Source organism: Diadema setosum, chromosome 9 (genome assembly GCF_964275005.1).
Source record: "Diadema setosum chromosome 9, eeDiaSeto1, whole genome shotgun sequence".
Lineage (NCBI taxonomy): Eukaryota > Metazoa > Echinodermata > Echinoidea > Diadematoida > Diadematidae > Diadema > Diadema setosum.
In genome coordinates, this window is record NC_092693.1 from 12,662,183 (window position 1) to 12,687,157 (window position 24,975).

Below are 24,975 nucleotides of genomic sequence, written 5' to 3' on the forward strand. Positions count from 1 at the left end.
TGCAATGTTAAACATTGATAAGTTCAGTGTATATGTTTACATGTATATACATATATAATTATAATATATAAAATATATACATGTACATATGAACACACACACAAACACACACGCACTTATACATATAACATTCGCTCACAAAACACTATAAATCATCTCGTATAAAATGCTGTATCATATCTCCCTTATTGGTTTCTAAATGGAGTTATAAAAATAATCTTTCTCAATTACTGGTAACTTACCATTTGATAATCATTACAGCGAATCACTACTCCATAATAGTTTGTTGAGAAGCGTATAATTTCTTCTTCGTATTTCTTATACATAGAAGGAAATCAGGTAATGATAATAACAGTATTTTGTTTGCACTGAGGACATGACACCATCAACTCACCATAAATGCCACTGTTCAAATTTTCATATTCAAATTAGAATTCATTTCTTTCACATTATTCTGATTAAAACAAAGACACAAAAACTGATACAAAAGGTACGACTAACAGGATACAAAGATGTAAACGTACTTGAAACAAAGAGTAACAGAGAAATTATATCAAATGTAGGGGGCAAACAATGGCCAAATCCTTCAAATGGCAAATCTAAAAAAGAATTACAAATTATGCTATTTTCACTAAGCAATTGAAAGTAACATGAAAGACAACTCATAGAAGGACAAATTCGCAAACAGGTGACTAAAGAGCTTTGTGCAACTGAATTGATTTTGCATCTAAAATTCTACTAAAGTACTATCATAGAGCGAGGTATGTTTTTAATACAAACCCAAAACCATTCCACAATTTTGGACCATAACATTGGATTGTAGTCATTCAAAAATGAAATTTGGAGTACAAATATAATCGAACTGCGTGCATGGTAAAAGGTAAAGTATGCAAGTATATCATATTTTATGAGAGCATTACATTTGTAATTAGTGTTTGGGTTGAGTCTAAAGTGGTTAACTCTTTGTATTTTGGGCTCAGTATGTGACAGTGAGATCAATAAAATTGTTTTTGAAATACACATTAGACGTTGAAATGTCACAACTTGGGTAATGAATTGCTCTTGTCAGATACTATTGAAACGTTCACTATTCTGTTTGTTATACTCTTTTTGTTGTAATTTGATTTCTTTCATTGTCACACATCAAATGAGGCGCATTATGCAAGTGACGCCATCATCACGTGACTACATTTTTTTTTTTCGCGACACCCTACTGTGTTACGTTATAGCAGAAAAATAAACGGTCATAGCAGGGATAGCAGGTGCAGTTGCACCCTCCCTAAGAAATTTTCAGAGTATATGCGTTGCTTACGACAGAAATGCAATATTTAGAGATAATAGAGATGTGAAAAAAAAAAAAAAAACCACGTTACCTTATACATATCATAATTCAAATAACAAATATGGAATCGCCAAATCTAGGGCATTTGTAGCATAGGTCTTATTTTCCTCTACAAAAATTCCTCCAGATACAGCTGTGCGGATCTTGTGAAACTTTTTTTTTTTGTGTGTGTGTGTTTTTCAAACATTTTGATTCGACCAAACTTATAATATGTGCTGATTTTTATTTAACAGTCATAATTTAGTTTCTGTTATCGTTTAACGTCAAATAGATTTCAAGCAAATATACAATTTCAATAGGTTAGCAATGATGTTGAATTGATCATAAGCTGTCAAACCATGCACTTGTTTACTGACACGAATTTGAAAAATAATCACTTTCATATTTTTCATTTTTGTTTTTCAATGGCAGAAATCAGTCTTCTGCAATGTAGATGTTCGTAAACAAATCCGTGTACAGAATTTTAAATATGTCAATGGCGTGTCGCATTTTGTAGCTTTGTTTTCCCAGTTTCACTATTTGATTTTTAAGAATTTGTGTACGATTAATTTGTCGATACTTATCAAACTATTTCCTAGTTGTCAAAGTTTGTCAATCTTCAAAAGAGAAATTTCACTTGCGAATCATTATCTAGAGGTGTCCATAGGTACAACTTTCGCTTTTGAGCGAACGGCCGTAATTGGTAAGTCTAATCTTATGATGCAAATCACAGAGCTGATGATATTTCGGCAGTGACTGGATGCTAAAAAACGACTGCTCGTTAGAAGAGTTCGCTGCTGTCGGATTTGCCGTCGCTGGCGTGTTTGAACATATCTCTGACGGCCGCGCGAAATTTCGTGCTCCGTAATGTGTAAATAATGGGATTTACGCAGGAGTTGTAAAAGCCAAGGGTAGTCAAACCCTCATAGATGGGTGTGTTGACGACATCAGTCAACTGTATCTTCTGAAATCCGGTCAGTACGAAATATATGTAGAGCGGACTCCAGCAGAGAACGAAAAAACCCATGACTACAAGCATCATTCTTACAAGACGCGTCTTTGCAACGTGATGGAACGAGGGCAGCGTAGTGCTGGTGCTCGCGATCGTCTTGAAGCGCCGCGACTGCCGGTGGAGGATGTTCACAATGGCCAACTGTGTTGTCACCAGGATCGCGACTGGGATGAAGACACGTGTGGCGCCGAGGAACAAGGGAATAAAGATGACCAATGTCGAGTTCGAGTACGATAAAATACACTCATTCGTCTGTTCGCCGACCATGAAGACGAACCTCGATGGAATTGGAACCAAGAATCCGATGAGCCAGGCAACGCAGACGACCCCGTTGACGCGCCGCTTGGTCACCATGCTGTGGAAGTGTATTGGATGTGCGATGGCAATGTATCTTTCAATGGATATGGCGACGAGGGTGTAGATGGAGGCAGTCACGCAGACCCACATGAAATACATGCTGAAGATCAGCCGACAGTACACCCAACCCCACGGCCCATTTGTAGGCACCGTTCTCGCCAGGGGCACTGGCAGGATGAACAGGGACGTGAGGAAGTCCGCCACAGCGAGAGCATTGATGAGGAGGTCGGTCGAGCGTTTTTTGTGCCGCCGCTTGTGAATGACTACAATGACGAGCAGGTTGCCAACTATTCCCACCACAGCGGACACGGTTTCAACGACGTTCCACACGCTCCATGGAATAGGCGCCCAAGAGAACTTGTTGTCCCCAAAGGTTTCACCCGTCGAAGACACTGAGAATGAAATATATGGCGTTGATGGTTATTAACTCTGGCTACACATATTATGCGCCGAATATAATCTACACTACACGTAGTCAAAATAACCTTTAAATAATTATAGTACCTTTATACGATTTTTTTTATTATGTAACCAATCTCCGTTATGAAAGTCATGTCGTAACTTTGAAGCTTGAACATGCATCACTTTCAGAAGAATTTCATAACTTCAGATTTTTTTCTTCTCTTTTCCATCAAACCGTAATGATGAGGAGGATAATTCCACAAAGCATTCGAGGTCTCTTGCTTTGGCTGGCTGCGTTCAAACTAATAGTACATGACTAGGGTTTCGACTGCAATCGAGGAAATACAAAGCCCCATGGCACCCTGTAACCTTAAAAGATTAGGGGGCACTGGGTCGAAAGCGTCAAAGGTTTAGAGAAAGTTCATTTAATCACTTAAAAACCGAAAAGTACAGTGGTTGTCCAGTTTGGTCGTTCATATTTGAAGATGCATTTTGCACTGGTTATACAAGATATACTCATAATACGAATATATATTCTTGAGAGTGCAAAAACGTTCTAAAGCAATCCTCATAAAAAAAGTCCTAAATGTCAATTTGCTTCTGTTTCCTACCAGTGAAATGAAAAAACAAAATAAGAACTAGTCGCGTTTTGGATGAGTAAATGAAGAGTGGTGCTATGATGTCTAGAAGTATGGAAATCGTTAAAAACAGGAAGGAAACGGCATACTTTGTCAAATTTTGATTTGAAAATGTTCCGAGGCGAAAACAAAAAGAGGAAGAAACAATGATTAATACACAATTTGGATGAAAAAAAAATATCGACCATAGGTATTCAGTGCAGTGGCCTCATAAAGGTCAAGGGTGAGGAGCATTTTTAAGCACGGGGGGGGGGGGGGGGAGGGGGATTAGGGACCGGCACAAGGGGGAGGGATGAGTCTTTCCCTGGCGGGGTCCAACAAGAGTCTAGGGGAAGGGGGGGGGAGTGGTAAACTCCGGAAATCTTTGCTTTGTAAGATCATGGACCACATCGTAATAACAATGATAATATTAATAAGTCTTATTTATCCAGGTAGCCTCTTCAGTGTTGCCGCTGCTCTACCAGAGGACCCTGCCATTATTATTGCCCTATAACGTTGCAAGGTACCCATTTACTGGTTCGAGAAGTGGACATGGTGGGTAAAAACATCTTGTCCAAGGACGTGTGCACTGAGCGGAATTCGAACTCGGGTCATCCGATTGGGAGTCGGGAGTCTTATCCACTATGCCACAGCGCACCCGTATAGGATATAGCGCGTAGGTTCCATGGTAAGATGCAAGTGTTTTATGGGGTTTTATTCGTCTGCGCTTTCTTCTGAATCGGAAAAAAAAAAGAGTGGACGACTGTTCAATGATCACATGTCAGTAAGGAAGCAGGTGAACGTGAACGTGATTTCAGGATATGACGTCATTAAGTCTCCGTCCACAAAGTCCACTAAATATACAATTCTAGGAGGGTGCCCGATTAGCATTTGAGCCAGGAATTAAGTGATGCAGTGAATTTGATATGTTTGGGAATTATTCATATTTCAATTTAATTCCCTGACATAATTCAAATTTCGACGGGTTAATGGCGATAACTGTGAGAGTATTTTAGGTCCCTAATAAAATGTTATCACTACAAAGGTGGCTTTTGTATCACCTCTTCACAAACAGTATTATAAGATCAAGAACAAAGTTCAATAGACAAGCCCTTTGGAGCACAAAGGCCTTACACCGATCATCAGAATTACACTTTCTAATATAACAGGAGGAGAGAAGACTTTACTTCAGTATGTCATCGTAATTTGAAACATTGCAATTAGCATTTTTATTATTTTCATACACGTTATTAGTATTATCATCATCATCTCTCATAGACATTCCTTCATGTTCTGCTTACTGATACCTGATGCTATATGTACTCACTATAAAACAGGATAGATGGATTTTTAGAATTATTTCAAATATAATTTTGACAACACAGTAGCGAGGAGGTGTGACCTATTAACCCTGGTCTTCTTAGCACTGTTGTTGTAATTTTGATTGATGACTTTGCAAACACGTCGTAAAAAAAGGCTAATGCGGTATTCATCGTGCAGGAGAGTGAGGTGAAAGTGCATCGAAGACTCGGAAGAAATATATAAATTGTCTAAATATAGCGGCACTAGACGAAAGTTAATATAAGCTTTCACAATCATCGGCAGGAAGAAAAGGGGCAGTGAAATGCGATAATACAGTGCTAATACATCATAAAACAAGGCAAATGTTTTCACTGGTTGTTATGGACCTCAAACATGACATGCTCTACTGGTAGAGTAAGGGGAAAGAAATTGTCCTCGTCACACACACACAAAAAAAAAAAATATCAGCTCAAAGTTAATTCTGCATGCTATACATGTTTGTAAGGATAACCATGTGTGTGTGTGTGTGTGTGTTTTGTCTCGAGAATTCATCGACGTGTATAAATATATATATATATATATATATATGTATATGTATATATATATATATATATAAAGTGTATGATCACGGTTTTTGCCTGAATATCTAATTTCATCTGAATAACTGACAATGCGTTTGAATCCTCACATACTTTTAGTGATTTGGTGCAATACTTAGTAGATAGAAGAAGACGCGGCTATTATAGAAAACGTTGTAAAGACGACGATAATTGCCGTATCTATTTTGTCGGATATCGGATTCTCGTGTAAAGATGACAATTTGTTTTTTTCTATCATTATTCTATGATGATCTCTAAACTCCTTTATATCGAAAGCTCTTATATCATTTAGATAGTTTGGTCAAAACTAATTGTGAAACATCAACATTGGAAATTGTTGCAGAATTTATGTACGCGTTTTCGAACAAAATGGAATATGAACATAAGTATGTAGATGAAGAGTTTAAATGCAAAACCGATATATACGTTTTATCAACTCGAAGAATTTGAGATTGAAGCAGCTGAAAAAACAAAGAAAATAATCAAAATCATAGTTGTGAAATGAATGCAATATCGAAAATATCTAATTTCACACTTTTAGTCCCTTTATATAGGTATAAACGTTCAGTGATGCACTCAACGCTTCGTATATTTCAGCTATATTGCGTGAGAAAAGCAACACTTGTGAAATGCGTTTCGCATGTAATAATGTTTTCCATATAATGAAGACATTCTATGAAAAAAAATGTTGAAGACAATACAATATGTGTGAAAAAGTGAAGAATAGTTGAAACATATTTGACATCTTACCTATTTTGACTGCGATTAGATGTAAAAAGTGAAATACATGTACATGTTGCACCAATGACGTTTTTCATCTCTTGTATTCGTTATTATGACTTTACGTTTCAACATTTATTATTGTGTGCAACAGTTTCATGCAATATCACTACATTATACGATCATTGTATTCCGTACACTGAGTTTGAATTGAATGTATATGCAGAACTCTCTTCAAGATTAGGTGCTGCTTGATATTTCAGTATCACTTGAGAAAAGTTCTGGAATGTGGATGATCAGGACATTATGTTAGGTGAGGAATATCAAACTGAAGTCCGAAACGTCTAATGCAGGGGCGGATCCAGGAATTCCGTAAAGAGGGGCGCATTTACAAAAATTAAAGGGGGGGGGCGCACGCGCCCCTCCCCATTTTTGTTCTTTTTATTTCTTTTGCTTTGACCAAAAAAATAAATAAATAAATAAATAAGGGGAGGGGGGGGGGGTGCGCCCGGTGCGGCCCCGCCTGGATCCGCCACTGTAATGGATTTTTGCTTCATTGACTACAGTGGATAAGTAAGTAGGTGACTGCACATTACTTTAATGTACTATATACTAGTAGTATAATGCATAAGCACGAGTGAAACTTTGTCGCCCGACTACAGTTGCGCAGTGATATGTAGCAATTCAATTCAACGTGCTTAATTCATCCAACTTGCAGACGGAGATTATATATGACAACACCGCACTCATAATGGCTGGATACGGTGCTCTCGCATCCGGTAATAACAGGCAAAATGGCACGTTTATAAAATGTGACAAAGAACAGACATAATATTCATAACGCATGGCAAATATCATAGTTCGACGTTGAAAAGACACCGATCACGTCTGTACTTCGTTGTACAATGAAAACATGCTTCACGTCTGTACTTCGTCGTAATAAAAAGACGTCACTCCATTTCTGTACTAATTATAGGAGAGCATACGAAAAGAGCCAGTTAATGGATAACACACACACACACACACACACACACACACAATGTTGACAATACAGATAAAAACGCAATAATGTCGTGTAATGAGTTATTAGAAGGGAAAAAAATGACAATGAGAAGACACTTTGGTCAATGATGAACAAAGGACACAGAATGCGACGAAGGCCAACACTATTACTCAAAATAATATTATATGACTTAAATCACGGTTCATAAAAAAAAAAAAAGATGAGATGAAGTTGAATCAGCATCTTGAGTGTGCTGATTTCTAACACAATAACTAAATTGCATGAATTGTATTATATTACATTGTTGGCCCCCTGGAAGAACAGGGATTGTAGCCATTGGTAGCGAAGAAGATACACAGAATAATACTGCACATTGTTGAAAAAGTCGTTAAAGCAGTTTTGATTCCTCCAGCAGCCATGTTCAGAAGACTGTTGAACAATTAAAAAGACTGCTGAATATATATATATATATATATATGCTTGGCTCACAACTTTTAATTGCCTAAGAAATATTTACCTGGAGGGAACAGACTCGTGGAGCTCAACACATCGCTTTCATTGGACGTAAACTGAGTAAGAGTGGACAGGAGAAACGAGCTCTGATTTTCACTCTGGAACACAGTTTGCGACATTACGACTTGGTGATTGGCCGTAGTGGTATCAGTGATGGTAACTACCGTCCTCCCAAAGTCTTCTTCATCAGCGGTGGATGTTGTTGCCCCAACGATGTTTCCAGGAAAACGCCGTGAGTTCACAAGGACCAGCGTCACTAGAGCTCTGGTGAGGAGTCGCACCGACAGACGGTTTACTTCTGTACGCATGATTCGTTGCTAAACTACAACAAAATACAGTAAGTATTATGAGTTATCTGCATATTGGAGGAGAAAAAAACCCCACCCCACCCTCCACACAATGCTTTCAGTCTACACACTCTGTATTGAAAGTTGAGATCAATGCCGCTTATTATGATAAGAGTTGGACCTACTATGATGGGCATGATGTTGACGCAGTATTAGGCAAACCTCTCTCTGAGACATATTTTTTGAAGGAAATTGCATGCAAAGTGATGCAGGATTTACATTGCATGATCGCTCCTGAAAAAGATTGGGAAATTTAAAATCTAAGTTTCAGCGATATACTTGAAGGACCACTTCATGCATTTTTTACAATCCACAATTGCGTTCAATTGCATCTCGAAACGACTGCCTTTATCCAATGGACATGACGTTCCTCCACAATTCTACACTTATTACATTATGCGCGAAATGTTCGTAATTCCACATTCTCATGTGGGAAGAACGTCTTTCGCTACTGTTATTTCAAACCTACCTTATGCCCGCGGAATGATCTTTTCGCAAATGTAAGAAGAACGTCTTTCGCTAATGTTATTTCAAACCTACCTTATGCCCGGGGAATGATCTTTTCGCAAAGTTAGAAAAACCTGCAGGATCTGAGTGTAAACAAAATACTACGGCTGAGATTTTCACATTCACCTAAGATGATTATGATATAATGATATGATATCAATTTATTTTCTCTTTGTCGGTTTGACGCCCTGTCAGTTATAGACGCTGATTTTCAAAGGGTTCAATACATTTATCAAAGACACGTATGCAATTTATCTACGTTATTACATAAGAACATTATTCATTATGAATACAAAGGAAGAAAGTAAGAAACTGGAAAATCCAACTCTATTTTCTGTTAAAATCAAGCAATCACTGCATGCCGAGCGGCTCCTTTTTTTTATCCTTTATCTTCACACCGCGTAATCAGTTTCTTTCTTTCTTTCTTTCTTTCTTTCACACACACACACACACACACGCACACACACACACACACACACACACACATTTTCCTTTCTCTTCCTGCATGACAGCGACTTAGTGTAGGGATTTGTCCAGGGTCTTTGTTTCGACTAAGTTAGGTTCAGTTTCTTTAGTATTTCTGCTTTTTATGTATCATAGTATATCAATCATAAGTTGTACATTCAATTACGCGTAGGGAACTGTACCCTATATGCATTGCTTTTTAGCATTCCTCCCCATTTCCAGCATTTCTGTATACTTGAAATATTCTGTAAACCTATCCTCTATAGGCATCGTGATGAAATTTATATATTCAATTTCTGTAAAATGTTTACATGTTTCTGTTGGAAATGGAAAAATGAATGAATGAATGAAATCACCGATTAAATCAAATCAAACGCAATCGCAATCATTGTTAAAGCCAAACGAAAACGGGAAAAAGAAATCAGTGTAATTTGTGATCCTATTACCTGTCGTCCCTATTATCACAAAAAGACGTAAAGCGTCATGATCTAACTGTCAGACTTTGCAGGATTCACGCAAGTTCAAACAAACAGACATCAGGGCATGGAATTTTTCGTGGTGACATAAAAACACTCATTATAGAAACGCATATAGATGGATAACACAAATTATTCAATACAGACAGTACATACATAAGCACTCACACATACATTCAAACAGTAGTATATATTTACCAAGACGCACAAACAATAATGGAAAACTTAACATTACAACTTACGACCATTTCGTCATCGCAACATCTACATTTCCACAGGTTTGAAAGACTATATCAAAAGATGCATTGTTGAAGTGTATACATACCCGAGACGTCGCCTAAATTTCTCCCAGCCTCCTGCTATTGAAGGATCAAAGACTCTGTCAGAAAGAGCTTAAAATATCTACTGCTTCTTACAACAGACTCCGACGAGAGGTGAAAATGATGTTCTGACCATGACGAGTAGTAAAGAATGCTTTCTACATCCCACCATCACGACGTTAACCGAAGTGTCCTCCATAATTTATATGTTTACTTACTGTCTGTCTTTGCGCGCGCACAGGCTATATGAGGGGAAAGGGGGAAAAGCGTGCTCTTTTGCAAAGAATATCTTATATCTAACAGTGACGTCATCTTTGACAGCCTGTCGGTGAAAAAGATGAAAATATTACAAATATGGACACAGGAAAACACTTTAACCTGTACAAAAGAAAAAACATTAATAAAGATAATTTCTTTGTAATATTTTTCGTCTCTATTTTTCTGTGTTTTTTGTCATTTTTGCCAGCCACGCCCCTCCTATCTTCTCCAATTTGATTTGGTACTGTATGTGGCAGCGACTAGGAAATCTGGTTGCCGATTCATTTCTGCATCTCGAACATCAATATAGTCTTTCTGATCAGAGTGAGACTTAGCGATATATAATGACATAATAGTAATGATGATGATGATGATGATGATGATGATAATATTAATATTAATAATAATAATAATAATAATAATAATAATAATAATAATAATAATAATAATAATAATAATAATAATAATAATAATAATAATAATAATAATAATAATAATAATAATAATAATAATGTGGAATATGAGAACGAAGGTGATCCCTATTGTCGTTGGAGCACTCGGAACAACGCCAAAGCAGCTGCGACGGCACTTGGACGATGTTGGTGTGCCAGATCGAGTGCAAACGCTCCAAAAAGCAGCATTGCTGGGGACGGCACGAATCCTGAGGAAAGTACTGGAAGTCTAAGGTTCCAGGATGGAACTTGACGTGATATTAATCTCCAAGAGATATCTTGTGAAGATAGAGATACCAATAATAATAATAATAATGATAATAATAATAACAATAACAATAATAATAATAATAATAATAATAATAATAATAATAATAATAATAATAATAATAATGATGATAATAAGGGTGTTATTTACCCAGGGTAGCCTCTTCAGTGTTGCCACTGCTCTACCAGAGGGCCCTGCTATTATTATTACCCTAGCATTGCCAGGTACCCATTTATACACCTGGGTCGAGAGGGACATAGTGGGTAAAAATATTTTGTCCAAGGACGTAAGCATTGGGCGGGATTCGAACTCGGGTCCTCCGATCGGGAGTCGGGAGTCTTATCCACTAGGCCACAGAATATATACATTCATTTATTCATAATTCAACAAAGTGCAATTTGTACCCAAAACCCCCCCAAAATATTTCAATAAGTATTGTAAAATGTGGCAAACTGTTCTGACATCCTATTATCAATAAAGACAGGATTGCACAGCATTTATTGTTTAGGAAAGAGAGAGGGGACAACAGTCATGGCCATTAGTTTTGAGAGTAATTAGATTCCGGAAGAACGATTCTCTGAAATCACTAAAACACGTGTTGCTAGGGTAAAAAGGAATCTTGGTATGCGCATTACACGTGGCTATCTCCGTATAGATTATGATGTAATAATATTCTCGTTATATGTTATATTTTTCTTATTTCATTTCTTTCTACCTTCTTGTTCTCGTTTCCCCTATACGTCCCGCTCCTTCCTTCCAACGTCCTCATAGCTGTATGTTATTTGTTTCACAAGACTTTAACGTTCTCATTTAGGGACCTATACGATACAAGCTTTGATTTTTAAAAGGTTCCTCACATTGCATGATTCTAATTATTGTCTTATTTCTTGGGTAGGGCGTTATATCCTGTACTACCCATCGACTGTATGGTTATATTTGGGTTATATGTATGTGTGATATTATGTAGAACAACTTAATCAAATCAAATAATTAAAAAAAAAAGGTCTAAAAAAGGGGTGCATAATTGACTTGAAAATGAAATGCGAGTATAATTTGCGTGTGTGAACAACTCCATCTCCTGACCCATAATAATTTTGCTTTCTTCATCTCACCCCCTTTCTCTAACGAAAGATAACAAGGGGTGTATAGTCTTCCTGGAATACATATTGTGAGTTTATAACAGGCGTGTGAACGACTCCATCTCCTCGTTCATTATTATTTCACTTTCTCCATCTCCCCTACTTTATTTTTCTCCGTCTCTGTCTTTCTCTTTATTAAATTGTTATCTGACTCGTACCTTGTATGGATACTTTCCATTAAAAAAAGATCAACCCGAGATGAATATCACGCCAACCAATATGATTTTAGTATGTAGGCTAATACTGCCCGCGATGATGGTATCAAACAGATAAGGAAGAGGTAGCAATTACATACCTCAGAAAATGCGTGCAATAAATCAAAATAATCAATGAATAAAAATTAGAATAAGTTGGATAACTTGGATAAACCACTACAAGGCTTTTCAATGTACGATGTATGTCGTAATGGAATAATTTCGAGAGAAGTATATCGTGGTTAATCACCCCGAAAATCCCGGAAGATGCCCATGGTATGTAAAAATGTATCGAGTCTCAACAAAGGTAAGTAGCGCACACGTTGTGTTGGGATATTCTCTAAAGCCAAATAGGAAATCTAAACAAATACGTTACTAATTCTAACAAATTTCAGTTTGGGCTATAATATTTTTTTCAAAAATAATTCATTGTAGAAATCGCAATTGAGAAGGATATGAGGTCTGTATTCATTGGGCATTATTCTTCTCCCCTCCTTGTGAATTCATGTTATTTCACACAAGACTCGTTGTAGGCTATAAATGAATAATCCCGAGATCCACTATTTGGAAATTGTATTCGTTTTTAAATCAGGTAATTATCATTTTCATCAACTTTTTTCTTCTTTCGTTGAATTTTTGCGATAAATATTATGCATAGTTTTGGATTTAGGTATGTCTAAAAAAATGGGCAATTTAAACAATTCACTTTTATAGATGGAGGGATTCGTGCGGTAGATTTCATATTTCAATCAAGTAAAAGAAATCATTAAAATTTAAGCCATACCAGCGGGTGTTGCACTACACACATTAGTTCATCGTTTTTATGAAATGTCACAAGTATTGTTGTACGTGCATTCTTATTGTTTTTCCAAGTGCCCGAATGCTAGATTCAACATTGTAGTTATCTGATTCACATACGTAATTTAGTAATTAAGAAAGCACGTTTTTGTAAGACACATACTTTTTTCTTTTTTTTTTTCAGTGGGGTTGCATCTGTACTCATAAAACATGTTAATTCTTCTTGTTATTCGATCGTAAAAGATACTGCCCAGTATTTGGTTATCCATGAAAGTGTTGGAATTTGTTTATATCCATGTTTTGTTTTTTTTGTTTTGTTTTTAATTGCACAATGAATTATGATCGGGCACGTGGGAATGCAGGCCTACAGACCTGGAAGAAGGAAAGGAAGTGAATAAAATGCACATAAACATGAAACACACACACACATAGACAAAATAAAAGTCTTATAAAATTTATCTCAATCAAAGTTGTTTTATTGGTACAGAAATCTCCAAAACTTTCTATTTCTGTAGACCATCACACTGATGCTTCACAATATTCTACAGCAAATATATAAATATATATTCTCTTTTTATCCTCTAGTGAAAGGAACCAATATCCCATAGTTTCATCCATGTGTACAAACTTTATAGCTATGCAGAGCAACTCGGTAAAATGATGGACCTAAAACAAAGCAAATCCATAGCAATCAAGCGAGCTTTACACAAATAAGACAAGAAAACACGTACAATGTCATATTCCATTCGATCAGAATACATTATGGAACATGAAGCAGAGAGCTCTTCAAGAATAAACAGCATCTCGACAAACTCCTCATTCATTCATTCAGAGTTGTGCAAATAACATAAAATCGTACAATGTCAAGAAAATGCCAGTGGCACCTGCATGGTATATATCTTGTGGAAATTAGAATTCTCGTTTGATAGTCATTATAATAGTGCTCTCAATCTCTAGTTCTGCTGTACAAATATCCTGGACTTGTGCCCTATGTATATCACTTCAATAGAGAATAAACACATTTTTTAGCAGGGTAATCTTTATGTGTCTGTGTGTAAAACTCTGTAGGACCTACATTCTAGTACATCACATTCAACTACATTGCTATCTTTTTTTTAAATCTTTCTGCTTTTTCAATGAGGTCACCACCATCATTACATAACCATGGAAATGGATTCAAGAAGAAAGTTGGCCATGAAACGACGTCAGAAGTGTGTCGAAGTTCAGTTCGCCCAATATTTGATATGCAGAAAAGCCCCAGCACCCAACCACTACCAATGGAAACCTGGATTAAGTGGTGATTTAAAAAAAAAAAAAAATGTTAGCATCCAAAACAGTTAGGCAGATTTTGATTACTGAATAACGCTGAGACATGGATTTTAAACAATTATGAATACATGCTATGCTCTCAACTATGCAGCATGATACTGCTGTTTAATCACATATTCAAAATGTCGTACACAAATCTCTATTGCCAACATAATCAATTCTGTGTTAAAAAAAAAAAAAAGAATAAAAAGAACAAAAAGTTTAGCAAAGGCTGCGTCCAAGGGTTGAACAATCTACCAAGGGCAAGAAACACTGCTGAAGACTGAAACATAAGAGTCAAGGAATCCACTGCTCAGTCTCCCTAACACTGACCTGGAAACTTGTTTCAGGTGAATGATTCCATCGAGAAAGTGTCAATGTGTGCATTTGATGTACAGTAGGTTGTGTATATCTTACCCATGAAATGCATACTTGTTCCCAAAGCAATGTTAGTGATGAGCCAATCTCATCATGTGCTCTCACTCATGAATGTTTACCCCAATACCAGGGAATAATATGTCAAATTCTTTGGGAAAAATTGCCACTCTGTAAGGATGGGGTAGACTTGCATAGATCGTAAGTAAGTCACGCAAGCCTCAGAAAGAAACATGAATGAGAGTACAAAGTACAAGCAAGTGTTTCTTCACCTTCATTGTACTCAAACCAAGTGGGCAATTCCACAACTTTACTTTAAAAAATGAGAATGTCAACATCTGAAAATCTGAAAGAAGGATTAAAAAGAATCCATGTTACATGATAATTTAATGAAGAAAAGTAGGTATGTTTTTGATGAGACCAATTCCACATTTGATTCATTAAGAAAACACAATTTTTTTTTGTATTTGTATGTTTTATTGATTTTCTTGATTACAAACAATACAAGGAACACAATTGTGACTTGTATGTCTTGTATATCATAAATGAATAATTACGCTTCAAGCAAAGCCAAAGCCTGTTGGATTAAAAAAAAAAAGAAAACAAAAAGAAAATGCCTGAGCATGGAACCACTTTACACCAAGACATTTTATTCTAAATTAAGTACTGCCAAAGAAATTTGGAGAATGAAAATCACTTTTCTTCTTCTCTGGACAGAATGTATAAAAATAATATGTCATTTCTACCTTTGCCATGAATTGCAAGTATTTTGAAATCACCACCCCACTTACTATTACTGTGTTTATCAATCAATTCTGTGTAAGGAAATACTGTACAAAAAAAAAAAAAGACATTGAAATCTGGCACATGTCAAGACTTCTACTTAATAATCAACCCACTTCACACTCTGATGGCTAGTAGATATTGGGGAGAATTCAGAGGAAAAAATGAGGACATTTTTGAGAGGTAGGATATATTCAGATATATATTATGCTTTGTAATAGAAGTGCATAAAAAAGCAATATCAATACTGAATTTGGGGGAAATAAAAGAAATGGGGAGAAGATGTACTGACATTTGCATGGCCTCCTTGGCATCTGCTGAGTACTTTGACTAGAGTGTTCATAACTCCTATATTCTATCAAAGATAATGACACAAGTGAACAGAACAATATAAATCCATTTCCCCCCTATCATCTGCACAATATGAAATCAGCTATGTACACTATACATGCAAATATATAATAGAATTATGGATGGCTAGTACTGTTGATCACATATGGCTGGGACGTAGCGCGGAGGCCTCTCCATTGGACCTCAAGTATGAAAGTAAACTTCCATGTTTCTTATCACCAGCACCACTTTGGGCACTTTGACACCAAGCAGACAGGAATATTTGTTGTTAAATCCGGACTTCCAATCAATGACCAGGGGTCCCTTTCATGAAGTCATCACGTAAAAGTCTTTACATAAATCTCAGAATGGCCAAGGTTGCTCATATGTAGCTATGAGAGACTTTCAAAGAGAAGTAAAGTCCATCTAATGAAGTCTCTCATATTAGTGTGTCTTATGAACGAAAAGTCTCTCATAAGACTTTCATGAAACAAACCCCAGGATTAGTTTAACATACTCCATGCAAGTTGTCTCCGTGACAAAAATAACACTGCCACATCATGACATTTGCATTAGGAGGATATCAAAAACAAAGTGGTCACCACAAGTTAGGTTCAAGCCAGAAATAGAAAAAGAGGAATCCTATAGATCAGGATGTTGTGTATGCAATTACATCGATGATTAGAGTAAATATACAATGTATGATGTATAGGCAATGTAAACAAAATCTGTAATTTAAGATAGAGGAATCTAATAGGTCACAGCATCACACTTGTAACTGAGAAGATGTACGCGTAATATGAATTATGACTTGAGTACACTTTCTTAGGAGAAGAAGCATGTAAATAAAATTTGAATTTTTATCGGGGGGGGGGATGAAGTGGGGTAATAATATACAATGTGAGCTCTGGTTAGACAGTGTAAAAAGTGTTGTGTTTTTTTCAGTATACGTAACAAGTCATGTTCAATAGTTTAAAAACATATAATATGTAACATAAATTTTGAAAGTGAAGATGACTGTCAAAACCAACATTGCATACTCCTTACAACACTTTTTGCATCAGCTTTTAGACATTAGAAAGGTCGCTGCCAAATGCTTTACAACCTTGAAATGTACAATGAGTGTTCACTGGTGTGTTTTAATCTGAGGCAGCTTTAGTAACACTGCCTAGGACATTGTTCAACAAAAAAGTTAGATGAAAGGACACCTGGGCCCTGTTTCACTATTAATATGGGAACTATACCAAGCCAAGCAATGAACCAAAAGTTGTGATAGATTCGGATCAGATCTAGTTGAGAAGGATACATAGACATTTACGATGTATTCTAGAATGAGGCAAGGTGGGCACAAATAATTGTTCCCAAATGGATTAGTGAAACGGTTCCTAACTTCTGAGGACTGACTGATCCCAAATTTGTCCACAAGATCAGTTGAATTGAACTTAGGATTGATTGTAGGGCTTAGTGAAAGAGCCCCCAGCTGATCCTCTAAGCTCCTCATCCTGTCCTTATCATCACTAGGAAATGCATTCTAGAGGTTGTGGAAGTCACACATATGTTGCAAGAGTACAGTGTTTGAAAATGTGAGTTCTCTTCGATGTTGGAAACATTCCTCCATCATAAAAGCACGATGACCAACACCCCAACCACCCTCCAATAAAAAAATCCTCACGATGTTTCTATACAACTGTAATTCGAGTGCAATCTTTAACACTGCACAAAGCTGTGGAGATACTACATGTAGTGCTGTGTGAGAGAGTCTTAACACTTTTTCCTCCACTAACAAAACAGATAGCCAAGCAATCTGTGTCATCATTTTGTCATATTGACCCCCACCCTTTCCCTCCATTAACATCCCCTCATAGGAAAAATGTAGAAAAAAGGCTTATAATATCAATAAAGCAAAATTCCCTCAAGGCAACATCTCTCACTACTTTATTGCTTAAGAATTCATTGATTGCATTGACATTGACATTGACATCCCCCCTTCTCATTGTACAGTAATAGTACGGAGTCTTAATTCACTCTTCACATATGGAAAGTATCACAATCATTGGCAGAACATGTCTGTAAAAGTGTAACAAACACAATCTACCACTTTTTGTTTCCTTGGAATTCTTCATATAAACGCCCCCTGCAACCCCTCTGCCAGTTGGAAAAGGCACTTTGCAAGCTCTAATCACAACATACCACAACTGCACTGCGCCTCAGGTTGCAGTGTGCACATTCTACCAAAACATACACATGGGGGGGGGGGGGGAAACATTCCCTTAATCCTTGGGGACACTTAGGGTGCCTTCAAGCACTCTAAAGCAAACCAAATCGAACTGAACCAAAGCGTACTGAACTGTTCCAGATTTGGAGTGTTCGAGCACTCTGTTGAGAAAGTGTACCACACGAGTTATTTTTAGGGGTCACGCAATTTGTAACAAGAAGGTTGTTCACCTGGCGTGCTTTAATAAGCTACTTACAGATGTCCCGAACAAAGAGAATGAACTCTTTGCATTATGACTTATGTGCATGTTACGTGCATTCTTCACATGCGAAGTTTTGGTACGCTTTTGGTACCATTTTGGAGCACATCAGAAGTGGTCCATTTATGGCTCAGTTCAGGACAGTACAGTATACTTTAGAAGCGTTCAAGAGCTCCTCTGACTTGGGTACAGTACGGTACAGTTCGCTTTAGGAAAATGCTCAAACGCACCCTTAGAGTTGATGGGTGACAGCGCCTGAGGAATCCACTCTGCACAGCACAGCACAGCCACTGCCGACATCTTACTGATCCACATAAACAGTAAAGATGTACAATCTAAGATCACAGTGCTTCTATCAATCAAGGTGGCAGGAAGGGGGGGGGGGGGGGGGGGAGGCACCTGAGTAACTTTGCTTCACTTTCATGGCTGCCTGACACTTTACTCTGACATCTCTACCTTGCATGATATATCAAGCTCTCTTTACTTCACAGAAGTCATTGCTATACACTGATGACTTCTATGCAAGGCTAAACAAACCAAAGTGATGACAGCAAGTCTACACTCGTTTGTTAAAAAATCATGGATTTATATGTGGGTGTCTTGTTTTCACACTGACAATGCATAAGTACTTCTGGTATGAACTAGATATAAAACAGATCTTATGACAACACTCTCACACGTTTCAAAGTGAGGATTCTGGGTTATGCTTATATTAGAGAGAAATAACAAGTTTGGGACAGCACCTGCAAAAGATTTTACTCCATCATCATAAAGAGCACCAATGCATTCAAAATCCACTGACTTTGATGCTGATTCCACAAAATTTGCTGCTCGGCACTGTTCTCTGGAAGGGTGTTCCATGTTTATTAGTTATGAAAGTCTATGTGAAAGTGCTTGACTTTAAAAGCAGCTGTGGGACATATCACCCTACATAAATACAAAAATTACTTCTGGGTAGAATTAAGATATTACATGTTAAAATATTTGCTGGAAAGTTTCAGACACAAGTGTTGGCAGAAAGTTTCTGCCAGCTGTAAATGATCAACATGGCAATATAATAAGCAAATGGTAGAGTCCCACAGTTTCACTTTGCCATTTTTCCATCGGCTACTTCGATAATGCGCTGCATTTTCTCTGAAGTTTGAGCGAGACATTGCCGCACGATTCCAAGAGGGGACTCGACCACTTTTTTAGTGGCCAGGATACATCAGAGAATACAGCAAGATAAAAATCTCTCTACTGCATAAGAAGGCAACCAGTGGATATGAACCCACCCCACTTGTACAAGCATATAATATAACATTATGACAGTGTCAAATGATTTAACAAACAGATTGATTGTTTTACACCACATATTATGAAGCATTACGCGCTTTCTTGGGCAAAAGAAACAATAATATATATATGGACAGCTTTAGAACACATTCCTCATATCCAAAATGGTACCAAACATACACACATACATAATTTGAAAAGTTTTCTAGTACTCAAGTTAAAATGATATCCTGCTGAAAATGCATACTATGCCGTCATTTAAACTTTATCACAAATAATAATCAGTGTTTTATCCAAAGATATACATAAAAATTTCTCTCACACCAGTGACTCATTGCAGTAAGGCATGTATGCCTCCACTTATGCAAAGGTTTTAAAAAAGACAGATACGTCTAGCTGTGCTGTAAAAATGAACATATCAAAGACATCTCTCCATGTACTCTGTGGTCATCACTCCTTGCCTTTATGGCCTTTTCATTCTTAGGACGAATCATAAATACTCTGCATAGCGAAATGTAGCCTTAGTTCATGTGAGTTTTTACACTTTCTATCTTTCTCTTCTTTTCTTTTTTTTTTTTTTTTTTTTTTGGGGGGGGGGGGGGAGGGGGATGGATGCCTTCTTTTCAAAATCAGCAGAAAACAGACCAAGGAAGACTGGCCACCTTGTGACTTCCCTTAGCATGATGAACGCATGAGAAAGGAAGGAGGGAGATTGGAGATAGGAAAGGGGAGAGATATTGGCTACTAATATATGAAATCTTCCTATATTGCTCATTCTTGGTTGCCGCTAATCTAAACATCACCCCCTCCCCCTCCCCCCCCCCCCCCAAAAAAAAAAAAAGAAGAAGCAGGGGTGGGGTCAGATGTGTATGACAAAACACGTTAGCCTGGAATAACACCAACAAACATCGAAAGCTTTTGACATACATATGTAAGCCTGCCCTATGAACACACTGTTCCACAGTGAGAAAGCACAGAGCCATGCACTTTGACAAAATGACTCCCAATTTTTTTTCAAGACTCTTATTTTCACCAAGGAGTGTGGACAACATGCTTTTCTGGAGTCAATTCCTCTTTGACAAACAGGTCTTCAACTGTTACAGGATGTCTGCACATGTAGAACATGTCCATATGAGTTTCTCTCTGAAGGCTAATCACAAGGCAAAGTTTGGACTATCCGCATGCGTGTAGAAGACAACAAAACAGCAGGATTTGTAAAAAGATGCAGTGAGTATGCTCAGAATGTATGCTGTGAGCGATCCACAAAATTGTGAGTGAAAAAAGATCCAAGTATCAGCAAACTTAATTGACGGGTGGAAAGAAATGCAGAAGAATGTGGACTTATACACATGTTGGATACACACATAATCAATTTGTGAAACTTTTCATGATCCACGTACACTCCTTCCACACTATGAATTATTCTGTACTTGAAAGCACTAGTATATATCTGAAACTATTTGCAAAATGGTTCAATCTTTATGAAAGAATTGTCTCTGTCCTGTATGAAAATAAGTTTGAGATTCATCTCCTTCCCAATTTCACACGACACATTATCCGTGTTCTATGATAGCAGAGCCGCATCATCATCCTCAAAGAGGCCAGAGCCACTATATTCAATGGAGTCTGAGTCTGACAGATTTAGTGGTGCATCGTCCTCACTGCTTGCTCTCGCACGGGTAGCCTGCTCCTCGGACGTGTGGATCATGGCAGCCTCCTCAGCTGCCTGCTCCTCATTGCTACCCAGGACTTGCTGGCTATCGCCACCGCTGCTGCTCACTGGCTCGGTGACCTCACTTGGGGATGGTGATGAAAACACCGCATCTTCGGAGTACTCACGCCCCTCGTTCTCCTCCAGTGAACCCTCGAGTGGCTCATCGTTCTCCTGGTTTGCGACCTCCTGACTGGTGCTGGCATTTGCCTCTGAGGTTGTCTCAGGCTCACCATCCCCTCTGGTCTGGTTCTCTCTGCCACGATTTATCCTCTCCATGATGTTCTGCAAGCCACTACTGGATCGCCTCCTGGTCTCACCCTCCCCATTCCGCTGACTCGCATCCCCCCTCTGCTGCTCCGTTACCCTATCCACAAGGTTCTGCATCCCGCCCGCCAGCCGGATGCGGCGTATATTTGTCGCTGCCCGGATGATGTCCAAGTCCCGCTGCTCCAGCTCTGCCTCAGCATTGGTGTCCGAGTCCGTGTCAGTGGTGCAGCTGCTGGCGGTGTCGCCGACTGGATTTGGCTGGCGCAGCTCCGCGATCTCTGTGTACGGAGATGAGTTGTCTTCACTCTCAGGAGCCACCTGTGTCTCCTGCTGCAAGTCTCTGCCTTGCCCTTGACTGGCCACTGCACTACTATCAGCAGATACCGTGTCTTGTGTGGCATTTCCTTGATTGGCACAGCTTTCATGAGGCTGTGCCTGGCTTTCTGGCAAATGCTGAGTGACATTACTCGAAGGCTGACCTGGAGGATGAGGGTTTGTCCTCCTGGCATCCCTCGCCTGCCTCGCCTGGGCGGCTGCTTGCAAACTCTCTATGAAAGCCCTCTGGGCCTCGTCGAAGTGAGGTGACGACATTGTGGCAGTGTAGGAAGGCGGGGCCTCCCGCCTCATCAGCTCGTCCTCGATCTCCCGCAGGGGCGAGGTGTGGGTCGGAGGATGGGGGTCGCTGTGATAGAGCTGGTAGAGCTTACAGGTGCAGCTCAGGGCAGCCACCAGGAGCAACCCACATACTATGGAACCAACAACGGCTGCAGTGATGACTTTGGTCGACATAGCTACAGAAAGACAAACAAACAAAACAGATATCAGTACAAAGCAATCACACAGAGATCAGATGCACTGTGTATCTCACATACACTGCACTTTGCCCACATGACATGTTACTATGAAAGCCTCTTTGACATGCGGGGTATCACATCCCTGAATGAGATTATGTCATCCATGAATGTACATTATAGTCAAGTATACGACCTACTGCAAGTCAGGACTTACACACAATTGTTGCATTGTTCCTTTATCCATAGTCTAAATCATGGAGGATGGGCTGAATTCAGACATTCCAGGTTTACAAACCTAAAAGTTTTTCCCCAAAGTGAGTTATTGTGAACAGAACTACATCTTAAATTGTGCACGATTCAACCTCTGGCTCACTTAATTTGCATGTGTTGTTGCTACCTGCATCACTATGACATGAAAACACATGCATCTTTGACATTCCACAACTGCCTCATTTCAGGTCCAATATTACTGGAACTCGCACCATTCTGCCACTTCAATTAAACTCTATCTGTAAAGGTATGCTTGAACACGGTGTCGAGTTGCTCTCTTTATTAGTACTTTCAAGACAGGACAGATTCACTACTCACGGCAGCCCTGTTCGTCAGAGCCATCCTCACAGTCAACATTCGTGTCGCAAATCCAGCTCTCATGAATACATCTGCCTCTGCGGCAGAGGAAGAGCCCAACGTGGGAGTTGCACAGAGTCGCTGAGCAGTTCATCTCGTCATAGTTTTCTGCATAGCAATGGGAAAACATGCAGAAAGTGCTGTCAATCAACAAACTTTCTTTCCTTAACCATACACACACAGTGTGTGGTCATTCTCACATTTTAAGGTTACATCTGGCAAGTATTCTTTGATGCGATTAAAATCTTAAATACACACGATCATAATCCCCGGGTAGGCTACGGTTTTTATAAAAGTTGATAAAATGATTATCAAACAGTTTAGACCTTTGTTGCTAGTCAAATTTATATCATATGATTACTAAAAACGTAACTTGAGTTTTACACCATGTTTTACAAGTTTTGATCTTTATAATTTCATGCAGTAAACTAACCTACAATTTGCAATTAAATCACTGGTACTCCTTTAAAAGAAAATCTACTGAAGCATAAGTCAGTGATCATCAACAAGGTGGACTAAATAGAACATTCGCATTTGTTTCAAAGTGTTCATGCACATATGAATGCATATATGTGTGTTATATTAAAAGGCTAACTATTTACCACTGCACTGAGACTGCCCGTTGCACCGGTCATGTTTGGAGTAACACTTGATGACCTGGTCGTGTGGGTTGCACGGTATCTTGTCGGCAGGGCAGTTACCTTGTGAGGAATGTGGCACAGAGGCGATAACCCAATCATGAGAGGTAAACATTGACAGGTGAGAAATAGCAGACTGAGACTAGATACCATGAACGAAGTTACACACTGCACTATGCCTAACTAGAAATCTTAAGACACCTCCTTTAGATCTAATCAAAACCACTGTGGAAGGCCTTCACAAAGAAAGTATTGAATATTTAGCTGTAAGAATACTCGACTTCCTTACACTATGTTGCATGATATCTGACGAGCACACTCACCCACACGAGAGCTATATAATTCATCTGCAATCACTTATTCACAGCATGAGAATTGTTTCTCTTAGCATAAAAAAACAAACTTACTGAACCTTCGCAAGCATTAAGAAAAAACTCTACAAATTACTGAATGAATGAAAAATGAATGATCTCTCTTGTCTACGAGCAAGATTCACAAGAGCTACAAGGCAGATGAAAGAATCAGACATTACTCAGATAACCTCAAAGAAACATTCATACATTAATCCTTTGTTGCTTCAGTATTTCTTCATGCATCATAACATCCTAATACAACTCAGTTGGCAGAGTTTTGACAAGTTCAAGACATAAGTCATGTCAAATTTAAACAGCATCTTTAAGTTGTTACATGAAAACTGAATTCACAAGAAATTGCAAGCACTGTCTTCCAAGCTGATACTTTGACTTAAAAGAGACCTTCAGATTGATTTTAGACTTTTACATTTGAACATCTATAAATTGGTATAAATAAATAAATACTGGGTACAAGAATTTAAGAACTTATAGTGATTGGGATGAGGAATATGAATGTTTTCAAAATTTATAACAAATCACAATGAACAAGGACGATGACATAGCAGCTTCACATAAGAATGCATAAATGGATGCTCAAGGAAACAAACCAAAGCATGTATAAATTCCACACAGGTGAACATAAGCAAGCAGTGCTAGTTACATTAAGACAGTGATCCTTAACCTCGAGGATAGCTATCTTTGAGGGTAAGCTCGTAGTTAAGCACCATGTAGACGCATCTGTTGATAGCTAACTTGGAAGTTAACTCGAAGATAGCTATCAAAAAGATCTCTCAGGGGATTAGTGCTCTGTCAACGAGCCGCGGGGGGTTCCCTCTCATAGTTAAGCATCGTGTGGACAGAACTTGTTGATAAGAAGTTGGACTCACTCAGAGTTGCAGGGAGCAGTGAGCCTATCCTCCAGGGCCCCATTTCATAAAATATGTTAGGATAGCAACTCTTGCTGGAA

The 24,975-nt window shown here is 38.3% G+C and overlaps 2 protein-coding genes across 2 annotated transcripts in view; both read right to left on the reverse strand.

The window, feature by feature from the left end:
- Positions 1–2,102: 2,102 nt before the first annotated feature.
- On the reverse strand, positions 2,103–8,154 carry LOC140232855 (adenosine receptor A2b-like). Its single transcript, XM_072312968.1, has 2 exons — positions 7,851–8,154; positions 2,103–3,082 (listed from the first exon to the last, which is right to left on the reverse strand). Exons 1-2 carry the CDS (start codon positions 8,152–8,154, stop codon positions 2,103–2,105), a joined length of 1,284 nt encoding a protein of 427 aa, XP_072169069.1.
- A 12,649-nt stretch (positions 8,155–20,803) lies between these two features.
- Positions 20,804–24,975, reverse strand: part of LOC140232641 (low-density lipoprotein receptor-related protein 12-like) — a 30,310-nt gene continuing 26,138 nt past the window's right edge. The window contains exons 9-11 of the mRNA XM_072312741.1: positions 23,620–23,718; positions 22,979–23,125; positions 20,804–22,387 (exon numbers count right to left, since the gene is read on the reverse strand). Of these exons, the coding sequence (XP_072168842.1) occupies positions 21,180–22,387; positions 22,979–23,125; positions 23,620–23,718 (1,454 nt within the window). The 3' untranslated portion in view covers positions 20,804–21,179. The remainder of the gene's footprint in view (positions 22,388–22,978; positions 23,126–23,619; positions 23,719–24,975) is intronic.